The sequence below is a fragment of the Pseudopipra pipra genome, chromosome 10 (assembly GCF_036250125.1).
Source record: "Pseudopipra pipra isolate bDixPip1 chromosome 10, bDixPip1.hap1, whole genome shotgun sequence".
NCBI lineage: Eukaryota > Metazoa > Chordata > Aves > Passeriformes > Pipridae > Pseudopipra > Pseudopipra pipra.
Genome location: NC_087558.1, coordinates 22,918,336 through 22,940,457, shown reverse-complemented (window position 1 = coordinate 22,940,457; position 22,122 = coordinate 22,918,336). Strand labels below are relative to the sequence as shown.

At 45.4% G+C, this 22,122-nt stretch overlaps 1 protein-coding gene and 2 non-coding genes across 8 annotated transcripts; all 3 read right to left on the bottom strand.

Moving 5' to 3' along the window:
* Positions 1-325: 325 nt before the first annotated feature.
* Positions 326-21,013, bottom strand: ATG16L1 (autophagy related 16 like 1). 6 transcript variants are annotated; one of them, XM_064666739.1, is made up of 19 exons: positions 20,719-21,013; positions 19,539-19,632; positions 17,225-17,336; positions 15,698-15,771; positions 15,257-15,508; positions 14,300-14,365; positions 12,378-12,467; positions 11,585-11,641; positions 11,338-11,385; positions 10,540-10,642; positions 8,408-8,513; positions 8,218-8,288; positions 6,619-6,690; positions 4,589-4,709; positions 3,653-3,758; positions 3,003-3,152; positions 2,688-2,735; positions 2,228-2,329; positions 326-1,831 (listed from the first exon to the last, which is right to left on the bottom strand). In XM_064666739.1, the coding sequence occupies exons 1-19, from the start codon at positions 20,831-20,833 to the stop codon at positions 1,738-1,740; spliced, it is 1,881 nt and encodes a 626-aa protein (XP_064522809.1). In that variant the 5' UTR covers positions 20,834-21,013; the 3' UTR covers positions 326-1,737. The 6 variants fall into 6 exon arrangements, with proteins under 6 accessions (XP_064522809.1, XP_064522810.1, XP_064522811.1 ...); XM_064666740.1 differs by having other exon boundaries at positions 12,378-12,464; XM_064666741.1 differs by lacking the exon at positions 11,338-11,385.
* LOC135419969 (small Cajal body-specific RNA 6) lies at positions 7,557-7,819 on the bottom strand. The gene has a single exon (XR_010433239.1). It is a non-coding gene; the product is annotated as a small Cajal body-specific RNA 6 (non-coding RNA).
* On the bottom strand, positions 10,059-10,328 carry LOC135419970 (small Cajal body-specific RNA 6). The gene has a single exon (XR_010433240.1). It is a non-coding gene; the product is annotated as a small Cajal body-specific RNA 6 (non-coding RNA).
* Positions 21,014-22,122: the final 1,109 nt, after the last annotated feature.

The window sequence follows — 22,122 nt, the reverse complement described above, 5'->3', positions numbered from 1 at the left end:
GATCCTGATTTCCTCTGTTCAGTAGTTTATCCAAAACATCCAAGAGTACATCAGCCTTTCAAGGACAGAGGCACTTGTTCAGTGTGGCAAGACTTCCTTCAGTCTCCAGGCAGTATTCCTGGGACAGGGCACACCCAGGCTGCACCTGTGGGATGTCCAGCTCCAAGCTTGGAGCATTATCCTCTTTCCCCCTCCAGACCAAATCCCACAATGTGGCTGAACACAAACCCACACTTCACCAGGAAAATGACATTTCAGGTTCCCCTCTGTGCTCAATCCCAATGAGATCTCACAGAGACACACAAATAAATGAATCAGAGCACTGTGGGGTTTTAAAAGCAGAACACAGGTTTATTTACAATCAAGTTCTTATGGGCAGCTGAATAAATAAAAACTTTGCCCCATATACTCTAAGTCCCCTCTGCAGAAAGTGTCTGAACAAAAGGCTGGGTTAGAGGGAGCCTGTCAGAGCAGCTGCCCCCAGCCCAGCCCCTGAGAAGAACACACTTCCTCAGTAAAACACTATCGGGAAAGAAGAAAATAAAGTGCAAATAAAAAGGCAATAAAACGCTGGTGGCTTGTCTTGAGGCCCAGACGATGTGGAAAGGTTTGGCTGGATAAAGATATGCCAGGTAGGTCCCTCCCAGCCACATCATGGGTTGGGGTGCCAGAACAGGGACAGAGCCAAGACACCGCTCCGTAACACAGAGGGCTCCAGCGCGAGGGGGAATATTGCACGTGTGCTCGAGAAGGGGCAAATGGCCTGGAACTGCCAGCACCAAAACAAACAATGCATTTGGGATTTGACCCCACTGCTCCCCTGTGTTCTACTGACAGCCGCCAGGACAGGACGGATGAACAGGAAAAGGGACCGAACACGTACATTCTGGGACTGAAGTCACAGTGTGACTACATTCCTCATCACAGCAGCACAACTTCCACAAGTTCAAAGAGCTGAACTTCTCTCTCCTCACACCCAGAAACCAAACTGCCTGTGGTATAAAAAGATTAAAAATCTTCTATTTCGTGATGCCCAAGCTGTTGAAGGGTATTTCAACACACGGGTGCAGAAGTCCTGAAGAACAGACCATAACCTCAGGAGCAAGTGAAACTGATACAAGGAGTTCACAGGACAGTGCTGGAGAGCCTGTGCCAGGATCAGAGCAGATCCAAACAGAGCTGGTAAAACTCCAAGGCAGAGTTGCCAGAGCCACAGGAGACTCTCTTTAAAAGCTGTTCCAACACTTCACACTGCCCAGGACCTGTCCACATTTCAGGATCTTCTCACCCCACACCTGAACTTGGCCACGAGAACAGAACACAGGAGACAGGACATGTTTTAAGTCAGCATACACAGTAACTCCTTCCCAACGTTTCCACCTCAGAAGTGCTGTAGATACATTTGTGTGACAGGATATTTGGCACAGCTGTCTGGTGAGGAATCCTGCTAGTATCTTCTGCTCCACTTGGTGCAGAGATACTGCATGTAAAGGCATGACTAAGTAGCATTCTCCATCCAGAACAGCTAATCCCTCGCCGAGTCCAAGTGCCACAGCGCAGTGACGGCCGTAAGAAGTCTGACTCAGGCTCCTTTCTCCATTGCTCTGGAACTTCCCTCTGGAAAGCGAAGCCCATGTGCTTGTCAATATCCCAACTCAGGATGAATCTGGGCTCGGGTGTCCCTCCTGTTCAGCCATGGAGCAGCAGCACCACACAGAGCCGTGCACCCTCCAGCAGTCAGAACTCAGCCCACAGCACAGCCTTGTTGCCCTTGTCCACACTGACCACGTGGGCACCCGCTGGCGACCACGCCACTGCATTGATAGGAGAACTGAAACGGAAGCCAGGGGTGAGTTTACAAGAAAGCTGAATTCCACAACACTGAACACAGGAATGAAATACTATAATACTGTGATCATCAATTAAAAAGCACTTTCTCAGCTCTCGAGAGACTTGGCCTTCTAATAAGCCTGAGAGAGGTACAGTTTCTTCGAAATATATTGAATGTACTTTATTAGAACCATATCTCAGTCTAAGAAGGTAACAATAACAAATCTAACCTAATTCAACCTAGAGAATACTGTCACGAACCCATAAGGAACCTGCATATTAGGAATTCTCACACACCAATGTAAGTTGCAAGGCTGTACAACAATAACTCTGCCATCGCTCAGCGAGATTCACAACCCAGATCCCCACTTTGGATTGCATGTCCCGCCTTCCTCACCTGTGATGCTTTGCAAGCGTCCTCTCCAATTTCCCAGTAAGCACATTCCAAATGTAGAGGGCCCCATCAGCTGAACCAGCAGCCACATAGTTACTGTCAGGGCTACGAGATCAAACAAGGTGCAGAAGGCAAAGAACAAGTCAGCAATTTTCAGCACACATCATCATTCCACCCACAACTTCCTAAGCAAGAAACCTGGCGTTAACTACTCTTTTCAGAGTTATGTGTTACCACCTGCCAGCACTAAGAGGTGAAAGCACTCTGAAATCAGAGTGTTTCATGACATTGGATCAACATCTAGAGATAACAGTATCTTGACCAAGAGGAAACTCTGGGTGAATCACCAACTCCACCCCAGTTTTCCTGGCTATAAGTGGGGACCAATGCAGCCAAGCATCAGGAATCGCTCACTTTGGCTGCAGAAAGATTTATCAGGCACCTTGCTTATATCTGACCTTACCTGAACACAACTCTCGTCCAGTCAGAGCCACATTTGAATCCCTGGGCACTGAAAAGTTAGAATCAGATAACTGTTAACTAATTTATAAGAAGAGAGACTTTCAGGTTGTTTCTGAAGATCACGTTAAGGATTTCTGCATGGTTCAAAATAAACTCCAGCATCTTTGCTGTTAGATTCTAGAGAACTTTGCCACCATGTAGAAAAAGAGTTAGGAGACTGCTCTCTCCATGGTGGTACTGAAAAACACTCCAGTACTGAGGACAATCCACAACCCAGTTCTGAAATTCCCACTGTTCTTGTGAAGAACACACTCACCTGAACGTCTGCTTGACAGCACTAACCCTCAGGTCGATGATCTTGAGCAGATCATCCCGGGAACAGGTCAGAAGCTCTGTTCGCTCCGAGTTCAGGTCCAGAGCTGTGATTCTTCCAAGCAGCTCCAGCTCTTTTACTATGCTTTCAGTCCTAAAGACAGAAAGGGAAAAAAAGAGAAGGGAAAAAGACAGCAGTGAACCAGGATCCAGAAGCCAAACCACTGTATCAAAACTTTGACTTGTCCCAGTGTGGAAGAAGAGGAGAAAAAGGATTACTTGGTTTACTCTTACGTTTTGTTTCTCTCCCAAGCTAGATCCCACCTTGTGGATAACATTTCCAGATGGCAGAGAGATACAACTTTCCTCACAACCCCATCCTAGAACAGCAAATACTGACCAATGCAGAGTATTTACCAGCAAGCAGGCTGCCTTTTCAGAAAAGAAATGGCACCCCCCCCAAAAAAAATCCAAAATACAAAACACTGAATAGTATAAAAGTAGTAAAAAAAGTCTCTTTCAATGGCCTTCTGCAACTCCTACAACAGTCTCATTGGCTTCCCAGCTCAGGTAGAAAAATTCCCTAGCTCAGACTAACCTGACAGCAGTCCCATAACCATTCCTACACCATAAGCTCTCCTATGATAGTTTTACCTGATGTCCCAGAAACGAATTTTCTTATCAAAATGTCCACTCATTACACACTGCTCAGTACACACGATGTCATTGCAGCTAGATCCTGCAAACACTGTTTTTATACCTAAAAAAGGAGAAACCAATGGTGACACACTTAAATTCACACTGTACAAACTGAGGAAAACAGAGACAGAAAACAATTACTAACCCCCCTGACACACACAGTGGCCACACACAGCAGTGCCCAAGGAGTGCCACGGGGCAAACTCTGTCTTAGAATAATCCTGATTTAAGTCTTCAGCAACCTCTCTGCCCTTCTTAATCTGCTTTGCTGGGGCTAATATCCCTTTAAATGTGCCTGTGACAGCTGCTTTACTCCTACTTCATATTTAGCCAGCTCTAATTTGCTGCTGTTAAACAACATGAAACTGTCTCCTTGACCTCTGTTCATGATCCAGGTATCAAGGTAACCTTAAATCTCAACTGGTCTCTCAAGTGCAAGCAAGTTTAAGAGCCATCAATAGGAAAAAAAGCCAAGGAAACAAGGTGTTTCTCCCAAAGAAAAACCTGGATCTTAGCAATTTCTCCATTTTAGATATTGAAATTTTTGGTACATTTCTATCCACCTCAGGGTTAAAAAACCTGACCTGGCTCCAAGTTTTTAGTGGAAGACTGAAGCACACCCCATCAGACTGGTAAAGAAAGAACCCTCCCAAAACACAGCTGCTATCAAGTGTAATAGCATTAACAGTGCTTCCTGCACACACAGGATTCCTTATTCCAGGCAACAGGCAGAAAAAGTCCAGTTACTCGAATAACAACAGACGATGGCACGGCTGCTAGTTTTTCCTTTCTTTAGACTAGCAAGGAGATGAAATAATCTATCTGATGCCAGACTCCCATGTCCATTCAGCAGAAGCACATGGATGAAAGACAGAAGTGATGTGTCCTTACAGACTTTGCTGCGGAGGTCCCAGAGCTTGAGGGTCCGGTCGTGACTCCCCGAAACAATGCGCGCATTGTCCAGCAAGAACTTGGCTGACAGGACTTTGCCGCTGTGACCCGTCAGGGTGTGCTGAGGACAAGAGATTTACAGGCTGAAACTGTGTATTTCCACTGGCTTCCATCACAACTTGCATATCTACTGCATTGTTTGGAGGAATAAACATCTCTTCCAATTAAACACAGACTAACGCTGAGTAGGAGCAGTAAAGTACCACAGAGTCCATCCTGAAGCCGGGAGACACAGGTCACCTTTGGCTGCAGCTTCTCCTGCTACTCAGGAACCTGCAAAAGCTCCCTTCCTAACTCTCCATTCATGGACACATGGCAACTGCAACACAGCCCTGCAGGAGCCAAGAGAAGGGGTTAAACCATGCTGCAAATGGAAATTGTGCCTTCCTGGGTTTATAATGAGCTTCCCTCAAGGACACAACAGGGTATCAAGTCCAGGCTGTTGTTACATCTTCAAGCCTAAAAGCTGAGACAACCAGAAATTTCAGAAAAACTCCTTGCAGCAGCTTCTGTAAGTGCAGGGAGAGGCTCTGTGGGGCTGAGAACATGAACCGCGTTCACTTAGAATTGCTCAATATTTACATCCTAAATCATAAAACAGATCATGAACGACTGAAGAGTTATGAAAAACAAGAGAGAAATATTTCTATATCCTTAGATTTATTTAAATACTCAAAGGACTATCAAACTACACAAAGCAATCTGGGCTTGGGAAACACAAAAGAAAAACCCTTTAGAATGAAACAGGAACAAAGTTTGGGAAAAAAAAAGCCCTGATACACAACACAAAGATAATCTCAAAAAGACCCCTTTGTCTTCAGAAAGGACACAAACTCCAGCAAGGACTAACTTTCACTCTGCATCTCTCTTCTGCTCTTGCTGCACAGACATTACAGGCAGGTATTTGCATTTAAGCAGGGAGTTTGTGGCACAGTTCACTGTGATTTCAGCTTCACTGCCCCTGGCTCATGTGCAAGCCAAGACAAATCCATACCACACACTCTCAAAACAGAGTGCACTATTTTATCTCAGCAAACACTGAATGCACTCCAAAAAATTACAGGAAGATTACATGAAGCCAGGTGGATGTTTGCAGGCATAACTTAACTTTTTGTAGCAAGTAACCTACACTCTGCTAAACTGGTATTCCCTGTAATTCACATTCAACAAAGAGAAGCTGCAAAAGAATTGATCTTCTTCACTTTCCTAACTGAGACCTACTCGGTGAATTATCATGCATCTCTTGGTTATAACAAACATGTGAAATATCAGAAGATTTGGAACATCAAAGTAGCATCTTCCTAAAACAAAAAGTGGAGGAAAAGAGTACACAGGAAATTACAATTAAAAACCCCCAAACTCTTGGAAAGCTGAGCCGAAACTTTTCTTTCGGTCAATCAAAGGTGAACCTTCCTTTAAATTAGAGCCAAGTGGTAGAGAAGAATGTGAGTAAAAAGGAGTTAGGAGGAGAGGAGGAACCTTTCAAAAGACATTGAGAATACAGTCTGGCAGGTTCAGGCTTGCTGCCTTGGACAGCCAGGCAAAGGGCTCCTTTTCAAGAAAGCTGCTCCTGACTTAAACCAAAAGTCCCTCTCTGTCTTCTGCAAACCCTTTTTCAGCAGCCCTCTCCTTGGAGTGAGGCTAAAACACTGAGGTGGCTCTCCATAAACCACAGGAAGCATTTAACCTTCCCCAGAGGGGGGCACAGAAGTGTACTTTATGTGGCAAGGTTTGCAGTGGGGGGACTGCATTGGGAAAATATGGGACTGCATTGGGAAAAACTGGGACCTCCTGCAAGGCTGTGCACAGACCAACCCTGCACCTACACAGACCTTTGAGAGATAAAGCACCTGTTAAGGAAAAGAACTACTAAAAGTGCCTGTAAATGCCCAACTTCCAAAACTACCACATCCCCATTAGGCAGAATGGGAACACAAGACAGAAACACCTCTTTGCTTCACGAGACTCACCCGCAATCGATTGTCATCAACAGTCCAGATTCTGCTGGCAAAGTCATTTGAAGCTGCTAAGAGGTAAGAACCCTGTGAACACAAGTTTCATTTAAAACTCCTTCCACTAGTCAAGATGCAAATTAAACTCAAATATTTCCAATAAATCATTAAAACCATGTTAGTGCTCTTTTGCCACAGGAAAAAAAAGAATAAAACCAAAAACACAGTGGCATATGCCAGTCTGGAAAGTTAGTGTGTTCCTTCCAAAAGGGCTATAGCTTCTGCTTATCACCAAAATGGGAGTGATTTGTAGAATCATGACTACAGATAAAACAATATACTTATTATAACAATAAGAATTTATAAGAATATACAATTATAACCAGACCAAAAAGGACATTCTCCTTTCCCTTCTGCTGCACTGAGGAAACAGGTTCTAGTTTACCCTCATCTGTTGTGGAGGCATATTTTTTCTTTACTCTTTTTTTATTTATTTATTTTCTCACCACAGGGAAAAAGCCATGCTTAGACAGGCCTCAGAGTGGAATTAGCCTGATTCTTGCAGTTTTCATTAAAATTCTAACGTTTTAAGCTAAGATTCCAAAAACTAAATCTGTCTGAGGAGAGATAAACTGACTTGTTCACGGCTTTAGGCTCTCACAAGTCATCCATGATGGAGAATGGGCACCACAGAATTCATGCTTGCACCTCTGTCCACCTCAAAAGACTTTCCTGAATCCTTGCAAGTCCACTAACATCTCACCTCAGGTAGTTCTCACCTCAAATGTGTTCAAGCAAAAATCAGAACTAGCTTCTCCTGCAGATGAACAGCACCAGCACATCTCTGATAAGCTGGTCAGTGCCCACAGGAAGGATCCTTTTGGGTGTCAATAAAGTTTGGCACACAGAATCATCCCCAAACGGCAGAAGTTATGTCAGCTTTGTGTTATGGAAGAGGTCTCAGCACAAAAGTCAGATCATGTGTCCAGTTAGAACAATCCAAGACCCCAAACTCCTTGGAGCAGGACTGTAGGATGCTGATCCCAGTCATGTCTCCAATACTCCAGGTGAACATGAACTGAGCACATCTCAAGCTGTCAGCAAACACTCTGCCAGCCACGACATTACTGTGCCGTGACTGGTGAGAAACTGCTGGGAGAAAAGGTCATGGAAGTGCAAGTCTTGGGATAATCAGACCTTTTACTATTCATCACAGACCTCAGTAAAACACTTAAGAAAATAAACTTCACAGAAATAAAGCCTCAGTGTATTTGCTTTTTTGTGCTGTTACACCAGCTTCAGCAGAAAGCTGAAGACTAATTTCTTACTTTAGACAAAGCCAAGTGTATTTTATTGTAATTTTATCATAATAGCCCATAACAGCCAATGTCTGAGCTGCATATCATCTTCTGAATTGTAAAGCAAAGATGAGAATTACAGACTGCAGCTTACCAAATAACAATCTTTTGTACACTTTTAACTATTTGCAGTTACTCCTGGGTTTTCACTCATTTCTTAGGTAACTTTTCAACTAGAATGGAAACTGATAGCAGAGAACAACATAATTCCATTAATTTATTCCCAATCACAAACAGTGGATATTGCACAGATACTCACAGCACTATCAAATTCTATGCTTGTAATCCCAGCATTACTACCAGAGAGGGAACCTTTGGGCTCACACCTATCTGCACAGAGAAAGACGAACAAAAACTTCAGCAACGGATTAGAACAGAAGCTGACACAAAGTGAACCATAATAGGACTTTATTTAGCATCCCACCATACCCCAAAGCAAAAAGGTTTACCTCCCAAGACTTCCCAAAGCTTAACCCTCCGGTCCATGCCTCCTGTTGCCAGTAACCGGGAGCCAGGGCTGAACTGCACTGCATTCACCTCCCCGTCGTGTGCATCCTGAGGGGAGCAAAGAACAGCCACCCAAAATGGGATCAGCACAGGCCCAAACCCCACACAGCACAAAGCCACACAACGAAAAGGTTACACAGAATCACAGCTGTGGATCTTTCAGCAGTTTATAGGAAACAAAGCCACAGACAAACTCTGCTACGGCTGGTGGGGTATATGGACAGCAAAAAGGCTGATCCTTATCTGGAGAAAAAAAACAAAGGCACATAAGGAACCACACCACAGCAAGGACTCAGCAGGGATAATAAACTGGCAAAAGCCTTACAGTGCTTCCTACGGTGTGGCTTTTAAGTTACACCAGAAAAAAAAATAAGGAAAGAGAGGAGAGGACAGAAAACAGTAGCAGGTGATATTCTGTAGAAGGAAAGTAGCTTTTCATTCCTCCATCTAGAGACAGCCATAGAACATGATCCAAACAGTTCATGCAGCCATGGAACACTCAAGTCAGGCTTGAGTTAGGTAAGTCTGCTAGAAAACAGCCTAACAGATGAACTGCATTCCCTTAGTGCACTGGTGATAATGCTGCCTTACACTGGTGATGAAGTAGTGCCAGCACAGTGTGACAGCACCTTCTCCAGAGAACTTGGGCTTAAGCTGTGCTTCCTATCTGCATGTGCAGTGACACCCCTGCTTTCTCACAGCTTAATGTTCTGAATTCTTCACTTTTTAAAACTTATGAAAATGTTGATATTCATTCCTTTTTATTGCCCTGTTAATTTCACAGCTTTAAACTACTTACCCACACAGTATTACTACCACATTACCAATTAATTTGCTGCATTCCTTTTTAAGTCTTTTCAGTAACTGCTCCTTCAAAACCAGCCTTTCTTATATTTTCCTGAAACTTGTTGCTTGAACTTGGTCTGCCAGTTCATATTTAGGGGTCATCACACTTCAAATCTGATCTCCCTGCAGGTGCAGAGGAGCCACTCACAACAAAGCTGGTCAAAGGCCTTGCCTAGAAGCTCTGACTGAGAACGATGGCTGAAGTGATTTCCTTTTCTGCCTTCTACTTATCTCTCCAAAGGTGAGCCCAGTCTGCTCCCTGTGTCTGCCACACCTCTGCCACAGAGTCCGTGCATTAATTCCTGGAATGCTGTGCCAGACCAAATGTGCCTTGACATTCTATCTGAGTTCAAAACACAGGAGCTAAAGCCTAACATCTCCTCTGCTGCTGGTCCCTTTTCAAGCTCCAGCTGTCACTTAACTCATGACCCTATTCTCCCTTAAGATAACACTGCTTCTTCCTCCACCCCACGACTTCTGCTAGGGAGGCTGGTACAAGACAGGCAGGAATACACAAGCCTGCACGCTGCAGGGAGCCACGCTGGGTCTATGGATGAAAAACAGAAGTCATTTCACACCCATGAAAAACTCACATCCAGCTCTGGAAAGCCCCAGAAAGCTCCAGACACCTGTTCAAACAAGCAGCTGCATTACAAGACAATTTCCTGCAGTACCTTTCATTCAGAAGTCAATGCCCTGCACAGAAATTTGAGTTTCCCCTTGTGAGGCCAAAGAACACATAAAGGAGGTCTCAGCTTGAAAACCTTTGATCATGCACAGCAAATGAAGACACCCCACCACCATGAGCTCCTCTTAACCAGGTCTGTTGGATTACATTTGGTGCCACAACTCCCTTCACTGTGGAGAACTGGCCTGAATTAATCCCAAACTGTCAGCAATCTCTTCCTCAATCACAGCTCTACTATGGCATGATAGAACAGAGACTGTTGGGAGCCAAGAGGGTAATGGAGTGTAATTCCTCTGTGCCCTCAGAAAACTTCTTTGTCATCATCGACCTCAGTAAGACAGACATCAAGCACATTGGCTCTGGGAAACCCCTGGGCTAAGACTTACAGGGAATGAACTATGCTACCAAACCAAGAACTCCTTCCTGTTTGGCAGTGCTAACAGAAACAGCTCCAGAACATCAGTTCCCACACCAAGAGGATTCACTGCCTCCAAAGACAGTAAAAGGAATGGCAGAGCAGAGAATTTGTTCTATACTCACAAAGACACAGATGGCAGTAGTGGGCACTCTCACTTCCTTACTGGCACCTGGATGTGGCTCTACATTATCCTGGGGGGCAGGGAGCGAGGATAAAGAACGCCTCCTGAGATGAAACAAAGTAGAAACACTTTAAAATGAACAAGGAACTCTGTTTCTCTTGAGTTCATCCATCTGTACCTGTCACTTAACTACCCTGTACAGCAAGTAAAAAATGGGGGAAGATACTTTTAACTTCTTTTTATCCCATCTTTCAAAAATTACGTTTGTTGTATAACACTACATTCACTTGTGGCTTTAGGTATTTCACAGTTCACCAGATAAGTTACCTGAACTGATTACTGACCTCATTTTGGAGTAGTCCTTACTTTTTTAATAAGAAGAGAAACATGGCAATGACTGCAGCTCCATCATTATGTCTAGGGAGACTCAGCACCATTGCAGCACTACATCCCTGGCAGCAAAATGCTCCATTCCACACCTTGGGCTGCTCCATTTAAGCAAAGACCATCTACCTGAAGCAGAGCTTGGCTTAGAAGGACTGGCTCCACTCTGGACACTAAGCACAGAACCCAATGACTTGTTTTAAATAACCCTATTAAAGGAGCAAAGTGCAGTGGAAAGTAAGAGCAAACCCCACATACTCTCTCCACAAAGAGGGGCTCATTACTCTCTTACTGTAGACAGTTTCTAGCCAGAGTTATCAACATCTGAAATCTAATCAGGACAATGCAGCTGGGTTCCATGTTACTTCAGTGGAATACATTCACATGCTGGACTAAGCGCGGAGAATGTTTTCACCTGGCAGCATCAGAAGATTGATGTCCCAAAAGGGGAGACTCAGACAGACTGGAGGGAAAGGTCAGAGGTCAGCACACGGCAAGATGGAAGAAACAGGAAGTTGAGGAGAACAAAAAAGAAAAAAAAAAGAAAGGCAGAAGCTAGAAGAAAGGCTGAAAATACTTGCTCGTATTCCCTGTATCACCAAGATTTTGGCGTACATTGAAACCAATATACAAAACAAGGAGGTGAAAGTGTTCTAACCTACCCAAAGATATTAGTGATAGAGTCCAGAAGGCCTCCAGCTGGCTGGGAGAGTCGCTTACTGAAGGAGGGGAGCACAGGTTTAAACCTTGCGAACAGCTTCTCCACATAAAGATCAATACAAACACATTTCATAGCAACACGTCCCTGGAAGGACTCCCTCCCCTGCAGACCCAGCCCAGAGACAGAGAACACCAAAGGCATCAGTGCAAAAGTGACCAGTAACTGCAACTCAGAACATGGCTTGAGAGTCAAGTTTCTGCAACTTCCCTCAACCTCACCCTGTGAATTGCTGGGTTTAGATATGAGTGTGCAAAGTCTGAAGTTTCAAGCAAATTAATCTGTGAACTCATGTAACTACCTCTTACTTTCCACTCACTGCTATTTCAGAGAAAGAAACAGATGCATTTAATCTAGGTGAAAATTATTTTAGTATTTCAGCTAAACCCAGCTATTTGCAAAGTCACATTGATGTCATGTGTAGTAACGAAGGCAAAACACAACAGGCACTGTTATACCCATGTTATTAACTATTTTGTTTTTAAACCTTTAAGATTAAACAGATTTTTTTAGGCACTAGTGTAATTTAGTTAAAGCAGCACAGGAAAACCAGCACATCTTAAGCACAGCAACAGAACATAGGACACGAGTTTCCTACTGCTCTGGTGGAAGTACTAAACTGTGTTCCAGCAAAAGGCAACTCAAAACCCTAGGTGACATTCCCAACAGTGTTCCAACTCTCCTGTGCCCCCTGTTCTTGCTCAGTGACATGCTCCACAGCCCTGCTGCCCACATACCTGGCCACGCGGTTGACGGCTCGCACCGGAGAGGTTTCCTCCGCTGTGTCTGAGGCTTCATCCGCCAGCACTTCGATGTCATCATCCCTGCTGGAGTGAGAGAGAACATCTCATTCCCAACCAGCCACAGCTTCCCATGGAAACCACCCAGCAACAGGCACAACTGACAGGGTGACCCTGCTCCAAGGTCTGCCAGTGTCCACGCCCAGCCCACCCCAGGTTTATGCAGCTGCAGTGACACGTAGGTAGGTCCAGACAACACACAGACCTGGCTGTCACTGCCAGAGAGGTAACACTCAACATACTAAGTCTGAAAACAAACACAGGCAGCAAATATATTTCAGGTTTTTTCTCTCCAGCTGCCAATTCCTCATCACTGGTCACAGGGTTGGATTTCCACAGCCGCTATTTCTACTGCCAGACCTCCTTTCCAGGTTCTCATTACTACAGACATTCCATTTCAGCTTTCAGTGCTACAAACAGCATTGTAACAACCTACCACATTCAGGAGAGGCTTCACTACAGAGTTAATTGTATTGCTGGAACAGTTACAGAACAACAAAACCACGAGTTACTGCACCACCAAATACAGGTGATATTGCATCAGCACCTTTTGCTGTTTCAGAACAAGGAAGTGTTAAAAAAAGCACAAGAGTCTGAACTGTCCTGCTTCACCCACACCAAAGACATCCTCATACTTTCTGTACTGTTGTACTTCAGGTGATGCACCATTAAGTACAAGGGATGTTTTGGTTCATTCCACTGAAGTGCTGCTGTATGACTGAACACAAGTGTGAGGTTCCAACACATGTACCATAAATTAATCCATGTAAATTACTCAGCTAATGCTGAACATTTTCCCCCATTAGTCACCATGGGCTCTGACAACTAGTATTTCTTTCCTTCAAGGATGATTTTTCCTTCACTGCTGATTTTGCAGGACAAACTATTTTTAAACACACTTGACCAACCTAATGCCATTTGACTGAGAAGGAAGTTTAAATTCAGGCTTTAAATGGGAGTAAACCAATTTCCTGCCATCAGGTAAACACTCAGCTGCAAAAGAAGTTAAAAGGATGGGACTGTTGCATAGCTGCACTTTCTGTTCTAAGATTTTGGAGGACAGTATACATGAAAAGGCTATGGAAAATATATACTCTGATTTAATGTATCAAGCTGATATTTCAAGAAAACACTATCAAGTTCTGCCAATATTTCTTTTTAAAAATCTAAAGTTTGCTATTAAAACTATGTAGCAAAAGAACTTTCTATGTTAACAACACAGTTTTAAGTGAATATAAACACCAGGGCACCTACACCATCCACTGCCCACTTCAGTCACCTGTTTGAACACCACCCAGGGGGAAACACAGCAGAGAAAGAACAAGAGACTAGAGAGATTTTTCTTTGGCTTACCAGGTAAAGTAACTCCACATTGATCTACTTTTTCTTCAGACAATAAATCCCTCACAGCATGGAAGTAAGGGATATATTTTCACCCACGTTGACTCACTCGGTACCTGTTCCTACAGGAAACCCTTGAGCACATTTGTAGTCTAACCCTTTAAAATCCAGGCAACTCCAGAGTAATTGTTTCATGACTTCATTATTTCATGAAGAATTATTTTAAAGACCAAAGGCATCACACAACAAATATTTTTATGCTGAGATGACAACATACACTGACCATATGAACCATTCCTGGGACTTTCAGCCCAAGCATCTATTTTGAGTCCTGACGGAGCTCCTTCTTCTGTAAGTTCAAGCAGGGAGAATTACTGTGCATTTCTGACTTCACATGAAAGTTTAAACACTCCTTTCCCTCACCCAATTTAGAAATAACAAAGATCCCATTTAACATGCATCTGCATAGACCTGAGGCACGAACTATGAAGGAGACTCTAGAAATCATGACTGCTTACGGTTCAACAGGCAGGGGCTCTTTGGCAGCTTCTGCCAGCTCTTTCTGCAGCCTGGCCTGGCGTCTCCTAAGGGAAAGAACCCAGGGTTATTTAAAAAAAGCACACTCCAAAGGCTACCCTGCACAGTTTTGATGGGCTTCATAAGATTTAAAAAAAAAAGTAAAATAAAAATAAAATAATAATAAAAAAAAAAAAGAAAAATCAATCCACTGCCCTAATTCTATCCTGATTTTCAAGATACTCAAAGCAGGAGACACAGTTTTCTTCCAGTGAATAGCAAAGGACAAGATCACTCCAGTGTGGCAATAAGGCAAAGTGAATCCATGGACCTTTATGACTCATATGGATACAGATTAGTTTGGAGGGCAAAAACTTGCCAAAATAATGATTATGTTAGTAAAGCTAATACAAAACTGCCCATTACTATGAGGCTCACAGTATAGCCCTTACTCTCCAAGTATTGTTAGTTGGGAAGTAAGCTGAAGCAATTCAGAAGAAAAAATATTTTGCAAGGAAAAAAACCATACAAACCTATTTTTGCAAGTTATACATAGCTCAGTCTAATGGCAGATGCTCATTTTAGAGGAATGCAAAAAACACTGAAGTTAGTTAAGCCAAAAAAGGATAGAACTAGGAGCAGTACAAGATTCATTATGAACAGAAGTCCAAATATAATACCAGCAAAAAAACTCCAGTTTCTATCTGATTCATAATCTTCAGGCCACAGTTAAATGTTGCTCAAGAAACAAAAGAACATGTTTTATTCATTTAAAAGACAGGAATGTTTTCACAAAGCATCAGTCTGCATTGGCCAGAAGAAGGAACACAAAGTTCTGGACTCTCACTGTGTTGTGCAAGAACAGAGATCTCAGAGATCAAAACTAAATCTGCTTTTATCCAATGCACTCATAACTGAAAAATACACTGAGTTTATCAAATAGAGGTCATGGATCTCACCTTGAATCCTTTTCATTTTCTGCATTTAAACGATTGGCTTCTTGTGCTTTCTCTGCCATCCAACGCGAGACCAGCTCCTGGTTGTCTTCAGTAGTTTTCCTTAGTTTCTCCTCCAAGGCATTGAAGGTGATCTGGAGAGCATCATATTCATCTTTCAGTGTCTGATTAGCTCGCTCAAGATCTTGCAGTTTGCTACGCAATTCCTGGCACTCTGTTTCCAGGTCAGAAATCTTTTGCAAATACTCTGCAATCCTGGAATGGCAACAAAATACACAAAACAATGAGGATGTCCTTTGGGACCCGGGCCATCTTCTCTGTGCTGTTTGCACAATGCCTCACAAAGGCATTTTTAGCCCCTGGCTAGGACTCCTAGAGAACATTATAACTCTAATGAAGAACTCAAACAGAGGTCTGGCCCCAGACAAAACAGTTCCTACTCACTTGGCTTCGTTCATCTGCATCTCTTTGTCCTTCTGCTGCATTTGGTTGTTCAGATCAATTACAGACTGGGCCAGCTACGGAGAGGAGAAAATCACATTACAAGTTGCAGGGGTGCCAGCTGGATAACACACCCTGAGCAGCCACCAGTGCACACACACTGGTGGTCTGTGTATCAATCTAGCTGTGATCCAATTCAAAGTATGAATCACACCTTTAAGGTCTTTTTTCCCCAGCTTCCTATGCAGATCTGTTTACTGTCCTTATCACATGGGTCATTAAAACAGAGAATCCACTTTCAAAAATGGGTTGTTAAAAAGTTACTGTCCTATCTCTCTTCCTTCAAAAAGTTTCTTTAATAAAGTCACATCAAACAAAATGCAAATTAGGAAGAAATTTTAGTAGTAGAAAAATTAATATAGAAACTAAAAATTGCCAAGTAAGTAAACCAACAAATGAGTGCTGACAACCAAGAAACAAATCCTCCTGCTTTGGCCAGGACAGCCATTGTAGGAGACATGCAGGTCCTACTGTAAACTCAGGTGTCACCAAGAGCTTTCCCCCAAAGAAAGTTGCTGGTGGAGTGTCTGCAGTGCACAGGCCAACACTACAGAGCTGCAGCTGCCAGATCACAACTCTCCAGTCAGAGCTGGGAGAAAAGTACCTGCCTGGGCAGGTGGCTTTTAGAACACCACCTTGGGGGGAAAGAAGGACTTGCCAGAGCCCTGAGTAGTCGGTGCACACCTCCTGTAGAAAGCTGTCTCCCCTTTGGAAAGCTCAGAATTGCTGACACTGGAGCTTTTCTACACCTCCAGTGAAATGTGTTCAGAGTAGCATGACAGCATTTTCCAGGTCATTCACACCTTTTCCCTAGAGAAGTCTGCAGTACAATTCAGGTACCAGCTTCTGGACTCATTCAGTCCACCACTGTGCTTCTAAAAACCCCAATTCTGCCAATGAAGCCTCCACATCTCCCTGCAAAAAAACCCTCCAAAAACACAAACTCAAACCCCCTGGCTTTTCCTCTCTTCCAGGCCCAAGTGCCATAGCCACAGAGCTCCTGGGCTGTGACCCAGCACTCCCTTTCCAGTCCAACACCGTGGCTCTTCCAACCTTTGCTTGTGCTCGTTTATTCCGTCCCCTCTCACAGCAGTGGTGCTGCAAAGCAAGACCAGTGAAACCACACATGCCACCTATGCTCTCACTTTTCAGTGCAGAACTAGTGGTCATACACAGCTCTGTGACCCAATCAGTTCCTTCCTCCTCTAGTAGAGTTAAAAACCTATTAGTGAAACACAAAATTAAGCACTTAAAAATCATGCTGTGCTGACAATGTAAGCTCTCATCTCCTGGTGTCAGTGTTACAGACCAGCCACCTCTGGTTGATTTTAATCATCAAAAATTGGGGAAGCTTAAAAAGGCCCTACACAAAAGGAGGAAAAAATGATGATTAATAAGCTTGGTAAAATTAAGGTCACACCCCCTGAGGGCCATGTAGGGACCACTCAGAGCACGAGAGGACCCTCTGACCTCGCCACGTTTCTTGTGCAGCTCAGTGAGCTCCTCTTGGTGCTTTATCTTCAGCTGTGCCAGTTCCTGCAGCTGAGCATCATTCCACGTGCCATCGTGTCCTGGGCTGCAGCTGGAGAGAGGAGAAATGTCACAAACCAGAATCAATTGTTGCTGTGCCTTTGACAGTCTCAGGACATTGCCTCCCTTGGATTCTCTACACTGCACCAGAGACACAGGTCATTCACAACAAACCAAACCTGGCTCCCACACCACACACCCCTGCACCAACCAAAAGGCCATTACACAGCACTGGAAAGTTACATTTCCTGAGGACTAGATTCACCTTTTTGTACATCTGTAAAACAGAATTCAAAATCAAATGGAAGATAACTAGCCTTCGTTTAAATTTGCACGAGGAAAAGCGAGTCTTAAAAGCACACTCTCCAAATGCTGGAAGAATTACAAATGTTTTACCCCCTCGATTTGTTCTGGAGGGAGCTGGTGGACCTTGAAGATGCTGGGTACCTGGAGAGGGCACAGAACCAAAATCCAGGGAATCAGGGGTGTAATTCCCAGGCTCTTGGGTTTACAGCCCCAGGTGTGACAAGTCACTTGTCCATTGTGCTGTCTATGCCCCAATTGCAGGTAAGTTTTGGAGTGGTTACTAATTGTGTTTTACAACACAGTATTACTGTAAGATAATCTTGAATTCCTACACACCAGAACACACATATCACTTCCCCAAAACAACTGTGACCGTAACATTTATCACTCATGTCTCTGAAAGCACAGAGGCAGAAACAGAGAAAAACAGGCTTTTAAAAGGCATATACACACATCACACACAGACTCTGAGCACATCTGCAGCTATATTTTGAATTACAACTTTTAAAAAATCGTAATTTTAACTTCATTATAGCAGACAAACAGAACAAGGCAATTGCATCCCTTTCTGCAGTCATTTCACGTTGTAACAGTCTAGTGGGAAACAGATAATGCATCCAGAAGCTGAAAGGCCTCACAGTGATATCAGTGACTTAATGCCCTTCTCAAAAAACAACCAACCAACCAATCAACACCTCGCTGAACTAATGCTGCACTAATTGCATTCCTGAAACACTGTGTGCAAACAGACAGGCAGCCAAGTCCTGTGGTAATATCCAACACATCCTATAACTCTGGCCATGCATACCCCTATAGCCAGAATTAGGTACTCTTCCCTTGGCCTTGAGGGAAGTAAAAACATTTTTCCTCAGCTACCTAGGATTAGAAGAGTAATTCTGTTTCAAAAAACTGTCATATATTGAGCACAGTATCAGAGTTCAGCTTAGCATTTACTTCAAGGTGCTGTTTCTGTGCTTGTCTTCTCATCCTCATCAACTCCAGCCCCATCTCTTGGAGCAGGTGCTCAACCAGGATCTGATTCCCATAAACTGGAGATGGTTCAAGACAACTGCAGCCATCAGGAAGCTTTTGGGAACTTTCACACAGTTCACTCCAGCCTGCTGGCCAAACACTGACATTTTGCCTGCAAATCCTCCTTCTCTGCTATATTGATTTGATTTGTACTCCAGTCAGACACACCTGCACAGTTCTGCATTACAGAGCTGTGCTGGTTCCAGGACAAGGGCAAAAAGAACTTCAACAGAGGAAGCAATTCCCATTGAAGGAGGAATTCTGGGCTCCTTAGCCCTGCCTTTTCTTCAGGTACACCAAGGGCAGAACGCAAGAGACTTTCCCTATGGGATGTAGAGGCTGTCCAAAGGACACTGCTTTTCTGGGGAGTCAAACACCAGCAGAATGAGCAGCATGACCTCTGTCTGCAGCACCAGAGTGCTATTCCCAGGTTAGAGAGGACTCCTGCTAAACAGCAGGCAGAAGAAACCTTCCTTTTAGCATCTGGTGCTTATTTGGGACTGACACTTCACAATCATGGTTTTTTTCTATTCTCCCCTTCTATGTAATAACACGGATTGAAAGAAATCAAGACATCAGTTTCTCCCTGCACTGCAATCCAACAATTTCATAATCCTTAGGAACTAAGAGTAGGCAAATATTATAAGCATTACAAGGCAAACAGATCAGAAGCAGCACCTCCTTCTGGTCCATCTGCACACTGTGAGTTTGTGACAAATCAATTTCTGTCCCAAACTTGGTCAGACTTTTCTGTAAATGTACTGTAACTTCATCACATGCTTAGACGCAGTTGTAACTTATTTTTAGTTCAACAGATTTCCCAGTTTGTTGTGTGCCAGATCACTGTAGTGTCCCAGAAGCTGTTTGTGTAAGGTTTAGGTTACAGGGTGCACCACAGAGGAGGAGTTTTACACACCTGATCTCATGTCTGCTCTGCATGTCATATTTTTCTGCTTGAAGCTTATCAGCCAGCACTGCATGAAGGTCTGACTTCTCCAGCAGCTTGTTATCTGCAAGAGCAAAAAGTGCAATTAAGAAGATAACCAGAAAGCAAATCCAGATTCTCACCTTCTCCCACCAGCTATGATCTAGTCTCTTTAATTACTGTGACACAACCAAATGCTATGGGAGCCTCCACCACATTAGTGTGCTCTCTCTCCTCTTTGATCTCAGCAGGTTAAGGCACTACCCACCTATAACCCCAAGAATTCCTCCTTAGTCCAGATGCTGTGTGGGACTGGTGTAAGAAAGCTTAACAGAGAGAGAGAGAGAGACTGCTCAAGTGCATTGCTATCTGATAGAACAGGAAGAGTTCGAAGTTCAGGCTCTTTACAGCCCCTCGGAGGACAGCAAAAAGAAGAGCCCTGCAGAGCCCCGCTCAGCCCCAGCCCCGTGTGCCCACTGCCGGGTGACCGCTCCGGACAGGGCCGGGCGGGGGAGCCCCGCACAGACAGTGCCGGCCCCCGAGCAGCTCCCGGTTGTACAAAGGACCGTGAGCACGGTCAATAGCACTATTGTTCCCAACTCCACAAGCATCTGGGCAGGAATCGGGCAGACAATTCACACATTCAATCACTGTCCGCACCACAAAGCGCCTCATCCTCTGAGGGAATTGAGAGAAACAACTACTCATTTTCCCCGATAAAGCAGAACCCCGACTTTTCCCGGCTGCCACAAACACGTCCCAGCGGCACAGAGAGGCCCCGGGCCCTGAGCCCCCCCGGTTCTCCCGCTTTCGAGGAAGGGCAACCCCAGAATCCCAGAACGGCTGGGCTGGAAGGGCCCACGGCGGTCACCTGGTCCCCCCTCCCTGCTCCGGCAGGGCCATCCCAGAGCACGTGGCACAGGATTGTATCCAGAGCGTTCTGGAATATCCCCACTGAAGAGACTCCACACCCTCCCTGTGCAGCCTGTTCAGAGCTCGGCCACTGCACCGCAAGGATGTTCTTCCTCATGTCCAGGTGGAGCTTCCTGAGCATCAGTTCCCGCCCGTTCATCTTGTGCCATTGCTGGGCCCCCCGAGCAGAGCCTGGTCCATGCTCTGCCCCGTCCCCGCAGGCACTGACGGAACGGACGGGTGCAGGAGCAGCGCTTACACTGGACGATGATCTCCTCGAAGGCCTGGCGCTGCAGCCGGTCCCGCCGCCGCAGCTCCGCCGCGATGTGCCGCTTCCAGGGGGGGAACCCGGCGGCGCGCAGCCCCGATGCCATGTCGGCGGGCCGGGGGGGCGGCGTGGGAGGAGCCCCCTGAGAGCCCTCAGAGAGGCCCTGAGAGCCCTCAGAGCTCCCACAGCCCGCACAGCGCTCGGAGAGCCCTCAGAGCGTCCTCGGGTCCCTCACGGCCGGGCCGGACCCGCCACCGCCCCGCGCCGCGTCAGGGGCCCTCACGTCTCAGCGGCGCGCCGCGACCGCGGCTGCCCGGGCGCTGCCTGAGCCGCCCGCTCTCCTCCCGGCCGGCCCCGGCGCCGTTCACCCTCCACCTTGTCCCGCACCGGGGCAAAAGTGGTGGGATGGCGCTGCCCAGCGGGGGCGGGGACAAGGGCGTCTCAGGCAGACGGGGGGCACCTTTCTGAGGAGAGGGGGCCTCAGGCCGGCCATTTTGTGTCCTTCCCGCCAGCGCATCCGTGCGCTGCCGCCATCTTGAGTGTGTCTAACTCCGCCTCTCCCCCGAGCCGCCATCTTGAGTGTGTCTAACTCCGCCACTCCCCCGAGCCGCCATCTTGAGTGTGTCTAACTCCGCCTCTCCCCGAGCCGCCATCTTGAGTGTGTCTAACTCCGCCTCTCCCCCGAGCCGCCATCTTGAGAGGACCGTGGCCGCCCCCGCGGCGCATGCGCAGCCCCGCACACAAACGCAGGCCCTAAAGCCGGCCCTAAGGCTGTCCCAAACGCTCGCTGTTCGGCCCTCAGGTCATCCCAAACACTCCCTGTTCGTCCCTAAGGCTGTCCCAGACGCTCCCTGTTCGGCCCTAAGGCTGTCCCAAACACTCCCTGTTTGGCCCTAAAGCCATCCCTGTTCGGTAGAGCAGCACATGAGTGACACTAACGCTTGGCTGAGGTGAGTGGCCGCCCCTGTGGCACCAAGGCCATCCTGCCTCACCAGCCACCGTCACACCTCAGCCTCCAAGAAGGGTTGTGGTGAAATGAACTCTCGTTTGGGGCTTTTTAGGTAAAATTATTATCTATTTAATTATTATAAACTGCCCTGCAGCCCTCGCTCCACTACGGCATCCTGTCCAGCCTCACAAAGACACCACACGTATGCTGGCAAATGTAATAAAAAAATCTGTAACAGCTTGTTTCATTGCTTTATTTTTAACTGCTCAACTTCTGAAGTAACGCATTAGGTAACTATATTATTGTAATTGAATTTGAAACTGGGCAAGATTCATAACACTTTTGTCTTGGACTACCTAAATTGCTCTGGTTTTCTTTTGAGTAAATGAATGAGGATGTAATTATAACACCGTAACAGCATAAAATAGATTATTCACTAGATTATT